Below are 18,356 nucleotides of genomic sequence, written 5' to 3' on the forward strand. Positions count from 1 at the left end.
GTTTCCTTTATTCGTTGGTTGAGTTTCATCTGGAGATTTTTTTTGTTTTTTTTTTACCATACTTTTAGATTGTGCATTTCTTACTTTTTAGTCAGAATTAGCTGCAGTTATAACAATGAATCAGTTAATAAATATGATTTTCTATTATAATTGTTGACATTATTTCAATTATTGTATGGATGTTTGTGTTGGGGTTTCTAGATGTCAACGTGATAAACTTTGCCTCAGGTTTGTGAAAATAATGTGTAATGCATCCATGAATGTACACCAGACCCACTTTTATAATTATTTTTTGATCAATCTGGTCAGACATTTTATGACATACATCCAGAGCAGATGGGACTTGCACTTTCTTGCCCAGATGTATGCATATCACCACTGCACCAAAAGAGACCTGTACTTTCAATGTATGATCTGTAATGACTTTATTGTTGTCCTTCGAATTATTTATATTATCTCCCAGTGCTATATTACTTTGTGCCACCTGCATAATTTGAAAAGCAATTGGAAAAAAAAGTGTTTAAAAACAGAGAGCTATAAAAAAGATTTTATCTATTAAAGAGAGCTAATAGATGATATATGTGTATCATCTATTAGATTAAGCATTTTTAATTTTTTTTTGTTATCAGCTTTTGATGCTAGTTTAGGAAGTTTTCAGACAGGAGTGCAGAAAAATATTTGAATTGCTCAATAAGGTTGCAACAAATATGAAAGATAGACAGGTCAGAGGTTCTGATGTAGACGTGTATAAAGCCTCAGGCAGTAGTTCTGAGGCTTAACAATTGCTAGTAGGTACATGAAACAAGGGGGTAGCAAATCAGAAGAAGTCCTCAACATTAGTCACCACCTGGAAGTGGGATAGACAGGTAGTCTCAAGGATTAGGTACAGAAGGCTTATCAGTCAAGATGAGGGAAGGAAATAAGGCTGGTGAAAAGTAAGTGAGCTTTGTCTAGAAGGCTAAATGGAATCATTCAGCCTGAAAGCATTCTGCTACCTTAGGATCAGATATCAAAATGGGAAGATGGAAGACCTGAACTTACAATGTGAGAAGTGAATGCTAGTATAGGTTTTCTGCTATAATTGTTTTCAGATAAGAATAAGCAGAATTATGGAAGAAATCAGAATAAGGTTCATATAAATTTGCAAATCCAATTTATTTCTAGAACTCAAAGGTACAGAAGGGACAGTTGACTGTGTCCATACTGGCGTAATAACAGCTGCCGAACAGAGTATTATTTCCAGCTCTTGCTCCCTAATCCTGTAGGTCACGACTCTTCAAATGTATCCAAGTAGTTATTAAGTATGATGAGAATCTCTACTCAATCATCTAAATGGCAATAGCTCCAGACCCCTTAACAAAATTTTCAATTCCATCTAACCCCTCTCCCAATCACTTGAAATGAAAGCACCTGACCTTTCTGATAAGTGCAATAGATCCCTCCAATCGACTTTATCTTGACCCCTCAGCTTCCTGTCAGCATCAGCCTATCCATTTTTTCTGTCTAGCTAAAGTTTTCTAGTCCTTGGAAATCTCTATACCCTCTCTCGTGCATCATATCCTTTCTCTAATATACTGGAAATAATGATTTGTGGCAATAATGTCTCATTATTACTTGTGAGAAATAAAACAATATTTTCTTTCCCAAAATCTTTCAGTGAGATACAGTAATACAGTATTGTAAAATGCTTATGCAGTTACTCACTGTAACCATTTTGAATTTCATCATTCATTCTACCAACTGCTTGTTCCAACTGCTACGTGCCTGTGATTAAAGTCTGTTTACTTATTTGGTGAAAATGTAAAGCACAATACTTTAAATTTAAAGAAAACAAAAAAAAAGACAGTTGACAAATATGTACAATAAGGCGTGGGCAAATCAGCATTGTCTTCTAATTTTTTTTTGTTGTGTTCAGTTTAAGAGTCTCATTTTAGAACACCATGGACTTAGAAATGTTCCAGCAGCTAGCCTACTGGCTATTCTCCATCTGTGTCCCTCAGTATTGGGTTAAGAGTTTTTGATAAATCTTCACACAAAATGCTGTTCATTTAAAGTCATAGCTACAGGGATTTAGGGCCCTTGGAGTGGATAAGAAACCAGCAGTAGGGTAGGAAATGATTACACGTTGAGAGTTATGTTGGAGTGCGTAAACTACCAAGTTAGATGTCTCAGAGCTCAACATTGTAGGCTGCTGTTGTTCTTAATTTACATAAAGGTTATGGATTACTTTACACCATGAAATATAGCCAATTTTGCAAACTAAGAAGTTACTGCAATTGCACATAACAACTTAGATAGTATGGAATGAATTGGACCAATGGGACAAAGTTTTGGATGCTGCCAAGATTGGGAACAGTGGTGGCCAGGACCTGAAAATATAGGTGCTGACCGATGTGGTGGTTTCTTAATGAAACACATACCCAATTTAGGCTAATTGAAAGCCCTGTTAATGATTGTTAAAAGAGACTGACTGGGATATTCTAACTACCTTCCAGTTTCTTAGCATAGTGGAACAGTTCAGCTGCCTTGTGCCAGCCTGAGCCTCCTAGCCCACTTAGATATGTGTGCTGGCTGCCAAGTATAGGGATTCTCCCTCCACTAATGGTGGCCTGGCTGCTTTATCTATTCTTTTATTTAAAATCTGATTGGCCTTTCACTTTTACGAACCCACCTACAGTTGTTATTAGTTAGGAAACCTACCTTCATGCCAATTAAGTGGGTGCCCCAGCCAACTAATTATAGAATTGGCAAAAAATCCAATTTGTTCAAGTTTTACCATTGCTGAAATACAGAAGAATTGTTAGAGATTAACTATAACAGATTCAAAATGATTTTGCATTTAAAAAGTCACAAAATGAAATGTTCTGAAGCATTTAGAGTTTTAACATGGTTGAGCAAATGGATTAAGGATAGGTGAGGATGAAATTGGGAACATTATGAGCCAATTCCAATTATTGACTTCCAGACTTTCCAAAGGTGGGACAAGGAACATGTAGGTAATCAATTTCCAGGAGGAAGATTAGCATTTTAAATACATTAATAGGTCTCACAGCCTCAAATTTAATCTGCTGTGCAGTTTAACCTTGGATGACCAGGTTTCACAGGCTTCAGGAAGCTTTACAGCTGCAGCAAGGAGTGGACAGCAACAGGAAGAAGGTGAGTGCCTTCACAGCTCTGCATGTGGGCCAGGAGGAATAGGAGCACTCTCTTTCTTGCTCCCCCACCTCTCCAAGTTCCTGCCTATCAGATACACCACCCATACACATGCCTCCAGGACCAGAGTTGGTTATTGGACTGTTCATTCCCTCTGCGGTTATGTATGAGACTGTGCCCCTGGGGTCTTCCTTAAGTGTACTTTCCAGCTGACTGGAAGCCAAGCAAACTCACTTTCAGGCAGGAAACCTGCCAGGGCCAGAGGACTTGTGCTTTAAGTTAAAATTCCATAGCATGCATGGAGACCTGAATGGCTGGGTTTCTTCTCTTAAACTCTGTCTCATAAACCCAATCCCCCTTCCCTATCCTGTGCTTCACCAACTCCTGTGCAACTGAAGTTGTTAGTATCCATATCAATATTTCTGTAAATTAAAATGGGTGTCAACTAATTACTTGGTTAGTAACATCCCATTCTATCAGTTATTATAGCAATGTAAAACATGTAACTTGTAACAGTATTTTTTTCTTATAAATTTATGATGTTATATTCTAACTAGAACACTGTATTCAGAGGATGAGGAGGACACCCCCACTTGATGAACTTCAACCACCCCCCTATCAGGATGACAACGGATCACCACATCTCTCCTACACACCATCAGAACTGGATGACAAGTGTGAACTCTCTCATTCCAGTGCAGATTGCAACAGTCCACGTTGTTCATACAGTAAGTGCCCTAGCGAGGGAAGTGTAGGCCATGAGACAGAGAGCTACCATCACAAAGGATATGAGGAAGATGTTCCCAGCGACAGCACTGCCATCCTCAGTCCAGAGGTAATAGAAATGGAGGTATCCTCCTGATTTATTGAATAATGTTTTGCTTCAGGTACCCATCATAACTCCGGGAAATGCAATGATTTGCAAACAGATTTAAAGACCTCATACTGTTCTTTTGCATGTGTTCATCCATCTTCAAATTAAGCAAATTTTTACATTTCACACCATCTGTAATGTCTTTCTGTCTATTTCTTTATAAATTTAATCTCCTCATGCATTTTCAATTTTTAAAGAGATTTAGCTCAGGTAGCAACCAATACCCTTCACCCACTGATTTAAATAACTAAGCAAGAATTTCACAGAAATGTTCAAAATTATCTTTCGATTGAAATAACGAACAACATTTTTTTTGAAAATGCTTCTACTCTGCCATGTTGTTCTACTGTAAATGCAACAGAAACACAAGACTGAATTTTACTGAGAATTGACTAAGTGTCAGTTTTGGAGAATTTCATGGAAGGTGTTTCTCCATGAGCTGTAGTGGGTTTATCTCGCAGTTTTCCATGATCACCTCATTGGGTAAACACCAAACTTCTATTGTTTGCTCACCAGTGGTGGACGTATTTGCCACTGCCAGTCTTTCTGGGATTTGTGCTGCCAGTGCCATATTTAAAGCTCAGACGTGCACTAGGTCAATCACTGCCAATCACCTAAAAGCACATTGGGGATATGAGTGACACTTCATTGGAAATACAAGGTCACATTTGTAAATCTATTGTCTAACTATATATTACGTGCTCCCTGATCAATTCTCATTGTAAGTGCAGCCAAGAAAATGTAGCGACAGAGGCTATCTGTCCTTAGCAACACACCATGTTGGAACCTGTCTGCAGGGCTATAGGGCCCAGCATAGCTTAACATCTTGCCATTGTTTAATGTGGGAGCATCGCATGTGGTAAAGCCATCAAATCATTGTTAACATTAAATTATATTAAATAACAGGATAAGAGAAGGGGACACAAACAAAAAAAATGCATTTGTTACTGGGATTAAACAGGTGCTGCTCACCTTTTAAAAACAACAAATTCACAATCAATAAATGATGATTTCACCCAAATCAGATTGGAATGAGGTGTCTTTTAAGTCCTGCCTGGCTTGTTGTGTATGAAAGTGCATATCTTTAACATGTGTAGGCAATGTTCCTCCCTCTTAATGTCCTCATCTTTCTCCACGGAAGAATAATGTCGCTGTCCCAGCTTTTCAGGATCCATTATCCTGTTTGCCTGCTCCGGATACGCAGAGCACAGTATTGAAAGATTATGTGGCACATTCGTCTGGAATGTACTGCAAGCCTGCCCTTTCTCTCCAGATTCCAAAATGATCCAATCATCACAATCTGATCTTCAAAAGAATGATGGTCCTTTCCAAAGGCTGTGGTGGAAGAATAAGCAGTATTGGATCTACACTCTGCCTCAGTCAGTGGGATGTATAACAGAGTTATCTGTCATAAGTTGCAGAGGATAGCTATAATGCCCCACCAGCCATCCTTCTAAAACATCTCGCCCGTTTAAGTAAAACAGGAACCTGAGAGTTATCAAATATATAAGTATCATGACAGATTCCAGGGTAACTGGGCAGGCCTCTAAGACGTGGAGTTGATGATTAAAGATGACTTGTACACTTACCAAGTGAAACCATTTCCTATAGATGTGTTATGATGTGACATCCTCAATGTGACTTGTGTACAGTTAAATTGCTTGCACTTGAGGGAAGCCTATTGCTCAGTCTGTAGCAGTTGCATCATCACTGGAAATGGGAAGTGGTGCGATCTTGCACAGTTACATTGGTAACAACTTTGATCTATTTGTAGGTTGAGTACTGAGACACTTGCACAGGTTCTCAATAGATCTTTGGAAGCAGCCAGTTGCATTAAAAAATGGTGCAGCTGTCAACTGATGGCCATTGGGGTAGGATGGCCACCCACTCCTTCAGATCACATGTCCTGTTTCAGTAGATGGCGCAGTTCTGTGATGGTGTTCCAGAACATTCTCAATCAGTGGTGGTACTGTACCTCGCTCATTTGGAGGAAATACTGCACCATCTCAGCATTCTGTGGGGACTTCCATCTGCAACATTTTCATGTGCAGGCTGTTCAACAGCTGCTGGAGGTTGCTGCTTGTGCTGGGCTCGCTGAAGCATCTATTCTTTGTCTATTTCTTTGCATCTGATAATACCTGCTGTAGCAGTGTTCATTGGTCATCGTTGCAGTGAAGCTGTGTGGGGAATATCAGAAACAAAATAGATTCTTAGTGATAGGAGCAATTTGCATTCTCATCACACACAAATGACAGTACTTGATACGGTGGGACTTTGAAGTCTATGATGGGGATGGCAATGGCATGCCTGTAAATGAATCTTTGACATAGTTCTTTTATTCACTCATGGGGATATGGGCCTCACTGGCTGGACAAACATTTATTGTGTATCCCTACTTGCCCTTGAGAAAGCAGAGTTGAAATGTCTCTTGAGCCAGTGCAATCCACTTGCTGTATGTACATCCACAATGCCATTAGGGAGGAAGTTACAAGATGTTGATCCAGCAGCACTGAAGGAATGGTGATATATTTCCAAATCAGAATGATGTGTGATTTGAAGAGAAACTTGCTGGTGAAGGTGCTCCCATGTTACATTTTGGGCATTGTCTGCTTTAGTATCCGAGGAGTCTCAAATGATGCTGAACATTTTGCAGCAAACACCCCACTTCTGACCTCATGATAGAGGTAATTTATGACGTAGCTGTAGCTGGTTGAGCCTCCTGAAGACTACCCTGAAGAACTCCTGCAGAGATGTCCTGGATTTGAGATGACTGACGTCCAACAACAACCATCTTCGTTTGTACCAGATATGAAGTTTGTCCCCCGATTCCTATTGACTCCAGATTTACTAAAGTTCCATGATGTCACACGTGGTCAAATGTGGCCTTGATATCAAGAGAAGTTATTGTCACTACACCTTTGGAATTCAGCTCTGTTGTCCATACTCGGAGCTGAGTGGCCCTGGCAATAGCCAAATTGAGCATCAATAAGCAGGTTATTGTGAAGCAAGAGCTGCTTGAAGACATATTTGATGACACCTTCCATCACTTTACTGATGACCAAGAGTAGACTGATGGGGCAGTAATTGGCCAGATTAGATTTTTCCTATTCCTTCCATACAGGACATACCCGGGCAATTTTCCACATGGTCAGGTCAATGCCAGGGGAAGTGATGGCCTGGTGGTATTATCTGGGGACCTGAGTTCAAATCCCACCATGGCAGACCTTGGAATTCTAATTGAATTTTTTAAAAATCTGAAATTTGGAGTCTAATGATGACCATTAATCCATTGTTGATTGTTGGCAAATTCATCCGGTTCATTAATGTCCCTAAGGGAAGGAAACTGACATCCTTACCTGGTATGGTGTACATGGAACTGCAGGCTCACAGCAATGTGATTGACTTTTAACTGCCCTCTCAGCAATTAAGGATGGGCAGTAAATGCTGACCTAGCTAGTGACACCCTCATTCTGTGAATGAATCTTTTAAAAAATGCCATGTTGAAGCTTTACTGGAACAGCTTGGCAAGGATTGTGCCATGTTCCAGAACACAAATCTTCAGTATATTGCCAGAATGTTGTATGGGTCCATAGCGTTTGCAGTATACAGTACCTTCAGCCATTTCTTGGTATCAAACAGGGTCAATCAAATTGGCTGAAGGCTGACCTTTGAAGGAGGCCTAAGTGGATCAAACACTTGGCACTCTGCATGAAGACTGTAACAAATGCTTTAGTCTTATATTTTGCACTGTTGTGCTGGGCATCCCCATTACTGAGGATGGCGATGTTTGTGGAGAAGCTGCTATAGTGAGTCATTTAATTATGTACCACCATTCAAACCTAGATGTGGCAGAACTGCAGTGCTTAAATCTGATTTGTTGGTATGGAGTCACTTAGATTTGTCAACCACTTACTACTTACACTGTTTGGCAGCATGTAGACCTGTTTTCTAGTGTCAGCAGATCAATACATTGTTTTTAGATATGCCTGGTGCTACTGCTGGCATGTCCTTCTTCATTCTTCATTGAACTGGGGTTGATCCCCTCACAGACTGAACTTGTCAATCGTGGTGATACCCTGGCCTTAATGTTTCTTTCGTCCTTGCAATCTCTGTTAAATGATTCAGATTTGAGTTTTCACACATTCCCTGTGAACTATTTCATGTGAGTCTTTATTTCCCCTCTTTACTTCCTGAACTCCAGATCTACATCATCATTCTGCCAGCCATTATGATGCTCTACCCCTCCATTGAAGCCAGGCTGATAGTAACCATTGATGCTGTAATTCATAATGTCCAATTCTGTATTAGAATCATTGAGACGTACAGCATGGAAACAGACATTCGATTCAACCAGATATCCTAATTTAATCTATTCGCATTTACCAGCATTTGGCCCATATCCCTTAAAATCCTTCCTATTCATATACCTATCTAGGTGCCCTTTAAATGTTGTAATTGTACAAGCCTCTACCACTTCCTCTAGCAGTTCATTCCATACACGCACCACCCTCTGTGTGAAAAAGATGGCACAAAGGTACCTTTTAAATCTTTCCCCTCTCACCTTAAACCTATGCTGACTAGTTCTGGATTCCCCCACCCCAGGAAAAAGATCTTGACTAGTCACCCTATCCATGCCCTTCATAATTTTATCAACTTGTATAAAATCACTCTTCAGCCTCCGACATTCCAGAACAAATAGCACAAGCCTATTCAGCTTCTCCCTTTAGCTCAAACCCTCCAACCCTGGGACCAGCCTTTAAATCTTTTCTGAACCCTTCCAAGTTTCAGAACATCTTTCCTATAGCAGGGAGACCAGAATTGTATACTTAAGAGAGAAATCAGGAGGGCAAAAAGGGACATGAGATATGGAGAATCCAAAGGGTTCGTACGAATACATTAAGGACAAAAAGGGTAACTAAGGAGAGAATAGGGCCCCTCAAAGATCAGCAGGACGGCCTTTGTGTGGAGCTGCAGGAGATGGAGGACATACTAAATGAGTATTTTGCATCAGTAATTACTGTAGAAAATGACATGGAAGATATAGAATGTAGGGAGATGGATAGTGACATCTTGAAAAATGTCCATATTACAAAGGAGGAAGTGCTGGATGTCTTGAAACGCATAAAAGTGGATAAATCCCCAGGACCTGATCAGATAGTCAACATAGCTTTGTGCATGGGAAATCATGTCTCACAAAATTCATTGAATCTTTTGAAGAAGTAACAAAGAGGATTGATGAGGGCAGAGTGGTAGATGTGATCTATATGGACTTCAGTAAGGCATACAACAAGGTTCCCCATGGGAGACTGGTTAGCAAGGTTAGCTCTTATGGAATACAGGGAGAACTAGCCATTTGGATACAGAACTGGCTCAAAGGTAGAAGACAGAGGATGGAGCTGGAGGGTTGTTTTTCAGACTGGAAGCCTGTGATCAGTGGAGTGCCACAAGGATCGGTGCTGAATCCATTACTTTTCATCATTTATATAAATGATTTGGATGTGATCATAAGAGGTATAGTTAGTAAGTTTGCAGATGACGCCAAAATTGGAGGTGTAGTGGACAGTGAAGAAGGTTACCTCAGATTACAATGTGATCTTGATCAGATAGGCCAATGGGCTGAGAAGTGGCAGATGGAGTTTTATTTAGGTAAATATGAAGTGCTGCATTTTGGGAAAGCAAATCTTAGCAGGACTTATACACTTAATGGTAAAGTCCTAGGGAGTATTGCTGAACAAAGAGACCTGGGAGTGCAGGTTCATAGCTCCTTGAAAGTGGAGTCGCAGATAGATAGGATAGTGAAGAAGGTTTTTGATATGCTTTCCTTTATTGGTCAGAGTATTGAGTAGAGGTGTTGGGAGGTCATGTTGCAGCTGTACAGGACATTGGTTAGGCTACTGTTGAAATATTGTGTGCAATTCTGGTCTCCTTCCTATCAGAAAGATGTTGTGAAACTTGGAAGGGTTCAGAAAAGATTTACAAGGATGTTGCCAGGGTTGGTGGATTTGAGCTATAGAGAGAAGTTGAATAGGCTAGGGCTGTTTTCCTTGGAGCGTCGGAGGCTGAGGGGTGACCTTACAGAGGTTTATAAAACCATGAGGGGCATGGATAGGATAAATAGACAAAGTCTTTTCCCTGAGGTGGGGGAGTCCAGAACTAGAGGGCATAGGTTTAGGGTGAGAGGGGAAAGACATAAAAGAGACCTAAGGGGCAACATTTTCATGCAGAGGGTGGTATGTGTATGGAATGAGTTGCCAGAGGAAGTGGTGGAGGTTAGTACAATTGCAATATTTAAAAGGCACCTGGATATGAATAGGAGGGGTTTGGAGGGATATGGGCCAGGTGCTGGCAGGTAAAACTAGATTGGTATATCTGGTCAGCATGGACTGAAGGGTCTGTTTCCGTGTTGTACATCTCTATGACTGTATAACTGAATGCAGAATTACAAAAGTGACCTAACCAATGTCCTGTACAACCACAACATGTCTTCCCAATTCTTATATTCAATGCACTGACTAATAAAGGTAAGCATACAAAATGCCTTGTTCATCATCCTGTCTACCTGCGACTGCACTTGCAATGATCTATGAACCTGCACTCCAAGGTTCCTTTGTTTGGCAACACTCCCTTATCGTTAAGTGTGTAAGACCCGTCCAGATTTGCCCTTCCAAAATGTAGCTCCTCAAATGTATCTAGATTAAACTCCAACTGCACTCCTCTATTCTCTCCCTTCCTTAGGTGTTGAGATTTCTTTTTATTTTATTCACGAAATGTGGGCCTTGCTGGCTGCACCAATATCTATTCTGCACATCCTTAGTTACCCTTGAGAAAATGGTTGTGAGCTGCTTTATTGTGCCACTGAAGTCCAATGCTGTTAGGGAGTGAGTTCCCTGAATTTAACCCAGTAACACTGAAGAAATGACTATTTAGCTCCAAGTATGGATGCTGTGTGACTTGGAGGGGAATGAGCAAGTAGTGATGTTCCTACATATCTGCTGCCCTTGTACTTCTAGATGGTAGTGGGTTTGGAGGTTGCTGAATAAAGAGTCTTGGTGAACTTCTCCAGTTCTTCTTGTAGATGGTATGCATTGCTGCTACTGGTGTTGGTGGTGGTGGTGGGAGTGAATGTTTGTGAAGGTAAATCAAGCCAGCTGTATATCTCAGTGTTGTTGGAACTGCACTCATCCGGCAAGTGGGCATTATTGACATACGTCTTGTAGATAATGGACAAGCTTTGGAAAGTCAGGAGGTGAATTATTAGCTGCAAAATCCCAAATATCTGACCTCCTCTTATCACCACAGTACTTGTACACTCAAATATAGAGAATGCTGGGGAAATTCAGCAGATCTGACAGCATCTGTTGAGAGAAAAATAGAGTTAACATTTTAGGTCCAGAATGACTACTTCCGAACTGCTGAGTTTCTCCAGCGTTCTCTCAGTTTGTTTCAGATTTCCAGCATCTGCAGTATTTTGCATTTATTCAAGTACCTATATAGCTAGTTCATTTCAGTTTCTAGTTAATACGATATTAACGGTGAGAGTCTCTCTCTTGTTGAAGATGGTCATTGCCTAGCATGTGTGACCCTTGACTGATCTCTGTGGAGTTCTCTGGTTGACGTACTGCTAAACCTCAGACTGGTTGCACTGGACCTGCAGAATCAACTGTGGCCCCCCCTCCCCAGATTGTAATGATATGGAACCCCTGACCCAACACACCCCAAGTTGACAACAGACCATGGCCAAACTCCTGGACTGAGATCAGACAATGTCTTTGACTGACTGCAGCTGAACCACCTGACAGACAATAGTTCCCTTTGATGTGACTGAGAACTATTCCCTTTATACCTTGAGACATGATCATTTGGTTGAACCAAATTCAATTTGTTTGCCATGTAAGTTGCTGGCATGTACTACCAAGTTCAACATTCACATAGCATGGTGTCGTGCAGCAATACGTCCATCCCCTTAACCAATTACAACCTGGCAAGCTGCCTGGTTTTGTGTCTGCAGTAAAGGCAAGGTAAAACACAAGTACTGTAAGCCTGTAAGGTATAAAAGATGCAGCTTTGGGCAAAAAGGTAAGGCAAAGGTGCTATGAGTGTCCAAGTAGGCATAAGGTAAGTGAGGACAAGAGAGCAAACTAAAAGCGCTGTGATGCTCCCGCTGCTGTAATGGGCCAGATTTGTGAGGTAAAAACAATGACTGCAGATGCTGGAAACCAGATTCTGGATTAGTGGTGCTGGAAGAGCACAGCAGTTCAGGCAGCATCCAAGGAGCAGCGAAATCGATGTTTCGGGCAAAAGCCCTTCATCAGGAATAAAGGCAGAGAGCCTGAAGCGTGGAGAGATAAGCTAGAGGAGGGTGGGGGTGGGGAGAAAGTAGCATAGAGTACAATAGGTGAGTGGGAGAGGAGATGAAGGTGATAGGTCAGGGAGGAGAGGGTGGAGTGGATAGGTGGAAAAGGAGATAGGGAGGGAGGACAAGTCCGGACAAGTCATGGGGACAGTGCTGAGCTGGAAGTTTGGAACTAGGGTGAGGTGGTGGAAGGGGAAATGAGGAAACTGTTGAAGTCCATATATATGCCCTGGGGTTGAAGTGTTCCGAGGCGGAAGATGAGGCCTTCTTCCTCCAGGCGTCTGGTGGTGAGGGAGCGGCGGTGAAGGAGGCCCAGGACCTCCATGTCCTCGGCAGAGTGGGAGGGGGAGTTGAAATGTTGGGCCATGAGGCAGTGTGGTTGATTGGTGCGGGTGTCCCGGAGATGTTCCCTAAAGCGCGCTGCTAGGAGGCACCCAGTCTCCCCAGTGTAGAGGAGACTGCATTGGGAGCAACGGATACAATAAATGATATTAGTGGATGTGCAGGTAAAACTTTATTGGATGCGGAAGGCTCCTTTAGGGCCTTGGATAGAGGTGAGGGAGGAGGTGTGGGTGCAGGTTTTACAGTTCCTGCGGTGGCAGGGAAGGTGCCAGGATGGGAGGGTGGGTTGTTGGGGGGCGTGGACCTGACCAGGTAGTCACAGAGGGAACGGTCTTTGTAGAAGGTGGAAAGGGGTGGGGAGAGAAATATATCCCTATTGGTGGGGTCTTTTTGGAGGTGGCGGAAATGTCGGCGGATGATTTAGTTTATGCGAAGGTTGGTAGGGTGGAAGGTGAGCACCAGGGGCATTCTGTCCTTGTTACGGTTGGAGGGGTGGGATCTGAGGGCGGAGGTGCGGGATGTGGACGAGATGCGATGGAGGGCATCTTAAACCACGTGGTAAGAGAAATTGCGGTCTCTAAAGAAGGAGGCCATCTAGTGTGTTCTGTGGTGGAACTGGTCCTTCTGGGAGCAGACACGGCGGAGGCGGAGGAATTGGGAATACGGGATGGCATTTTTGCAAGAGGTAGGGTGGGAAGAGGTGTAATCCAGGTAGCTGTGGGAGTCGGTGGGTTTGTAAAAAATATTAGTGTTAAGTCGGTCATCATTAATGGAGATGAAGAGGTCCAGGAAGGGGAGGGAGGTATCAGAGATGGTCCATGTCAATTTAAGGTCAGGGTGGAATGTGTTGGTGAAGTTGATGAATTGCTCAGCCTCCTCGCGGGAGCACGAGGTGGCGCCAATGCAGTCATCAGTGTAGCAGAGGAAGAGGTGGGGAGTGGTGCCGGTGGTCCGCCACTCACCTATTGTACTCTATGCTACTTTCTCCCCACCCCCACCCTCCTCTAGCTTGTCTCTCCACGCTTCAGGCTCTCTGCCTTTATTCCTGATGAAAGGCTTTTGCCCGAAACGTCGATTTCGTTGCTCCTTGGATGCTGCCTGAACTGCTGTGCTCTTCCAGCACCACTAATCCAGAATGGGCCAGATTTGTGCCTGTCCCTGCATGCAAAGTGGCCAATCAGCATCTTTGCAATGAAAGTTACCATGAATTCCAAAATGAATAATACGTGAATCAGATGTGTGCTATGATGGTGTTGGTGAAGTTGGTGCATGTCTGATGCCAACATTGGTGCATGGGTGCAAGAAGTTGCTGGCCATGAAGCATGCCCTGAGTTGATGACTAATGCTGACAAAGACTGACTCCACAAGGAGCAAGTCATGAGCTGCAACACCAGGTGTCTGCTCAGACCTTTATGTCAGGAATTGTAGCAGTCTAATTTCTGTACCCTGCCTGTGAAAGTAACATATTGTGCATAAGTAAGGCGAGATGACATAATATTGAGCTGTTAATACAAGCAAATAAATCTGTTGTTGCTCAATTGCTAGATTTTCATCTTCCTATAAAACCTTAGGTGGAAATACAACTTATTTTTCCTCAGTATCAAGAAGCTCATTTTATTCTCACCGTATTTTATTAACTAACTCACCATTCCTCCTACCATTCCAAAGCTGGGAAAATTCTGTCCCTTGGTTTTACAGGTGAATGGGTTTCTGCTGCATTTCCACTAAATTTTCAGGGGTGAAGTAAAAGTGTCTCTGAGGAGTTTTCAGTTCACATATTTATTGGTTGCTGAAGCAGTAAGAAGGGGTCATAAGGTTTGTTAAAATTTACTCTTGGGGCATGGGGATCACTGGCTGGCCACTATTTGCTGCCTGTCCCTAGCTGCCCTTGAGAAGGTGGTGGTCAGCTATGTTCTTGAGCCACTGCAGTCCATGTGCATTAGGTGGATCCACTATGCCCTCCTAATTTGTGCTTTGCTGATGTTGGACAGGATTTGGGAGTGAGGAGATAAGTTACTCGCTGCAGTATTCCTAGCCTCTGACCTACTTTTATAACCACTATATTTATATGGCGAGCCCAGGTAAGCTTCTGGTCAATGGTAATCCCCAGAATGTTCATAGTGAGGGATTCTGTGATTGAATGTCAAGGGACAATGCTTAGATTGTCTCTTATTGGAGATGGCCATTGCCTAGCATTTGTGTGGCATGAATGCTACTTGTCATTTGTTAGCCCAAGCCTGGATATTATCCAACATTATTGCATTTGAATGTGGACTGTTTCAGTATCTCGGAGTTGCAAACATTGTGCAATCATTGGCAAATATTTTCCCTGCAGAAATTACAATATATTTCCAAGTGAAGATGGTGTGTGCTTGGAGCGGAACTTGCTGATGGTGATGTTCCCATTTGTCTGCTGCCCTTGTCTTTCTAGATAATACTGGTTATGTGTTTGAAAGGTGTTATCTAAAGGGAATTAGAGAATTTCTGCAATGTATCTTGTCAATGGCACATGTGGTGGTGGAGGGAGTGAATGTTCATGAATGCAGTACCAGTCAAATGGGCTGGTTTGCCCTGGATGGTGTCAAGCTTTTTGCGGGTAGCTGGTGTTCCGTCTCACACACACCTGAATAGTATCTTGTAGATGATGGATAGAAAGCTTTGGGGAGTCAGGCAGTGAGTTATTGGTTTCAAGATTGCTAGCTCTGACCTGCTATAGTAGATACAGTACTTTAAGGCTAGTCCAGTTCAGTTTGCAATTGATGGCAATTGATAGTGGAGGATTCAGTGATTGTGATGTCACTGAGTGCCAAGGGATGATGGTTAGATTTTCTCTTTTTGGAGATGGTTGTTGCCTGGCACATGTGTGTCATGAATGTTACTCGCCACTTGTCAGTCCAAACTTGGATGTTGTCCAGATTTTGCAGCACTATCAATTATAATAAATGATACTTTTAATAATCTTCGTCGAGACTGTGGTGCTGGAAAAGCACAGCAGGTCAGGAGCATCTGAGGAGCAGGAAAATTGATGTTTCTGGCATAAGCCCTTCATCAGGAATGAGACTTGTGGGTCGGGGCTTAGAGATAAATGGGGGAGGTAGCTGGGAAAGTGGTAGGTGGATGAAGGGGAGGGAGGAGGTGATAGGTCAGAGGGGGAAATCATGGAGGGGTCTGGAGGGCAGTGCCGGGTTGGACTGGGGTAATGTGGGGGAGGGGAAATGTGGAAACTGTTGAAATCCACATTTACCCCGTGTGGTTTCAGTGTCCCAAGGCAGAAAATGAGGCGTTCCTCCTCCAGGCGTCAGGTGGTAACGGTTTGACGGAGGAGGATACCCAGGACCTGCATGTCCTTGACAGAGTAGGAGCGGAAGTTCAAGTGTTCAGCCATGGGGTGGTGGGATTTGTGGGTGCGGGTGTCCCAGAGATATTCTCTGAAACAATCTACAAGAAGGCGTCCTGTCTCCCCAATGTAGAGGAGACTGCACCAGGTGCAACGGATGCAGTAGATGACATTGGTAGAGATACAGGTGAATTCTGACGGATGTGGAAGGATCCCTTGGGGCTGTGGATGGAGGTGAGGGAAGTGGTGTGGGCTCAGGTTTTGCATTTCCTGCGGTGGCAGGGAAAGGTGTCAGGAGTGGGGTGTGGGGGGGTGGTGTGGACCTGAAGAGAGAATCGTGGAGAGAATGGTCTTTTCGCAATGCTGATAGGGGTGGTGAGGGAAATATATATCTGGTGGTGGGGTCCGTTTGGAGGTGGCGCAAGTGGCAGAGGATGGTGCATTGTATGCGGAGATTGGTGGGGTGGAAGGTGAGGACCAGAGGGTTCTCCTTGTTGCGTTGGGAGGGGTGGTGTTCAAGGGCTGTGGCGCGTGAAGTGGAGGATATATGCTGGAAGGCATCATCAACCACGTGGGAAGGGAATTTGCGATCGTGAAAGAAGGAGGCCAACTGGAACTTTCTGAGGTGGAATTGGACACCCTGGGAATAGATGTGGCAGAGGCAGAGGAATTGGGAATAAAGGATGGCGTTTTTACAGGAGGTGGGGTGAGAGGAGGTGTAGTCTACGTAGCTTTGGGAGTCAGTAGGCTTGTGGTATATGTCTGTAGTTAGTCGGTCGCCAGAGATAGTGATGGAGGGGTCCAGGAAGGGGAGGGATGTCACTGATGCTGTCCAGGTGAATTTGAGGTCGAGGTGGAAGACGTTGGTAAAGTTGATGAACTGCTCAACCTCCTTGTGGGAGCATGAGGCAGCCACGTGGAGGAACAGGTGGGGAGGTGCCAGTGAATCTGCGGAGAGTCATGGGCACCCGCTATGCCTGCCTGTTTTTCAGATACCCTCTCTCTCTTAATAATCTTCACTGAACTCATGAACTTGCACCTAACTGTCCTATTGCTTCCATTATATATTATATTATTACTGTATCTGGCATATGATCATATGAGCCTCTATCCAAAGTTACTATTTTCATCATATGGCAGCAGTCTTTTGATTATTTCTGGATATAATTACAGTGAAGCTATTCTCACATCTGTGTTTAGATGTGTAAGAACATGGAAATGTAAAAGAGAGAAACAGAAGTATGCCATTTTGCACTCAGGTTTGTATGCCACATGAAAAGATGGTGGCTTGTCTGATGCCTCAATTCCACTTTTGTTCCCAACTCCCACACCCAATGACAGCCAAAGTCAACCTAAACCTACCAGACCAAACCTACCTGTCTCATTGGTGAGAGACAACTGGTAGTGGTTTAACCTGAGGGTCACCACCTCAGGCAAGGGGACAGGTTGAGAAGAAGTGTTCTTCATGGTAACCTCAGACGTGCAGGCAGTTAACCCATGCTATTGGTCTCACTCTGTGTCGCAAGCAGCTATCCAGCCAAATGAGCTAACGAAACTCTCACCCCAACACTTGACTCCCCTTTAAATCAAAAATCTGTCCAAATGACTTCAATCTCCAATTCTTTCTGCTGAAATGAATTATAAAGATTTATAACCTCTGACAGAAGAAATTCCTCAGGTGGAACTTTTTGAAAGCAGCACATAGAACCAGTCATAACCTCATAGCACTTATAGAGTCATAGAGATGTACAGCACAGAAAAAGATCTCCCAAACTAGAAACTCCTCTCGCTGCCCATAGTTTGAACTCTGAGTCCATCATCCCTAGTCAGAACCCTGGCATGCCAACTATAGGTGTAAGTGGCGAAGTCTTGGATAAACAACACTCACTCTGACGTATCGCCCTCCATGCTTTGACTGTACTAATGACAGTGGGGTTCTGGCAATGGTCCATAACTGTCCTCATCTTATCCATGAACAACAGGTTAATAAGAGGGCACTTTGCCTGGGAGGCCTCGATATCCACCCATATTGAGTTTGGATCGTTACCTACCCAATCGCAGATAAAGGAGAGCAGGGAACTCAATTGATACCTCCTGATGTCTGGGAAATCAACTCTTCCCCCTCCATGAGGCAACTGCAATTTAGTAAGTTTGATGAGGGGCCGCCCACAATGCCAGACAAAGGAACCAAACCACCCCATAAGCTTCCGCAGCGTTGACCAAGGAAACATTATAGGGAGCATATGCATGGGATAAAGCAAACGAGGAAGAACATTCATCTTAATGAGAGATATTCG

The 18,356-nt window shown here is 43.2% G+C and overlaps 1 protein-coding gene across 5 annotated transcripts in view; it reads left to right on the forward strand.

Moving 5' to 3' along the window:
* LOC122552794 (synaptotagmin-14) overlaps nucleotides 1-18,356 on the forward strand; it is a 229,584-nt gene that overhangs the window by 133,045 nt on the left and 78,183 nt on the right. For all 5 annotated transcript variants that reach the window (XM_043695732.2, XM_043695733.2, XM_087991305.1 and 2 more), the window contains one exon: nucleotides 3,711-3,988. In XM_043695732.2, coding sequence (XP_043551667.1) covers nucleotides 3,711-3,988 — 278 coding nt within the window. The remainder of the gene's footprint in view (nucleotides 1-3,710; nucleotides 3,989-18,356) is intronic.

This window comes from Chiloscyllium plagiosum, unplaced genomic scaffold (assembly GCF_037043375.1).
Source record: "Chiloscyllium plagiosum isolate Xiang-an unplaced genomic scaffold, Cpla_swu_hap1 HiC_scaffold_10, whole genome shotgun sequence".
Classification (NCBI taxonomy): Eukaryota; Metazoa; Chordata; class Chondrichthyes; order Orectolobiformes; family Hemiscylliidae; genus Chiloscyllium; species Chiloscyllium plagiosum.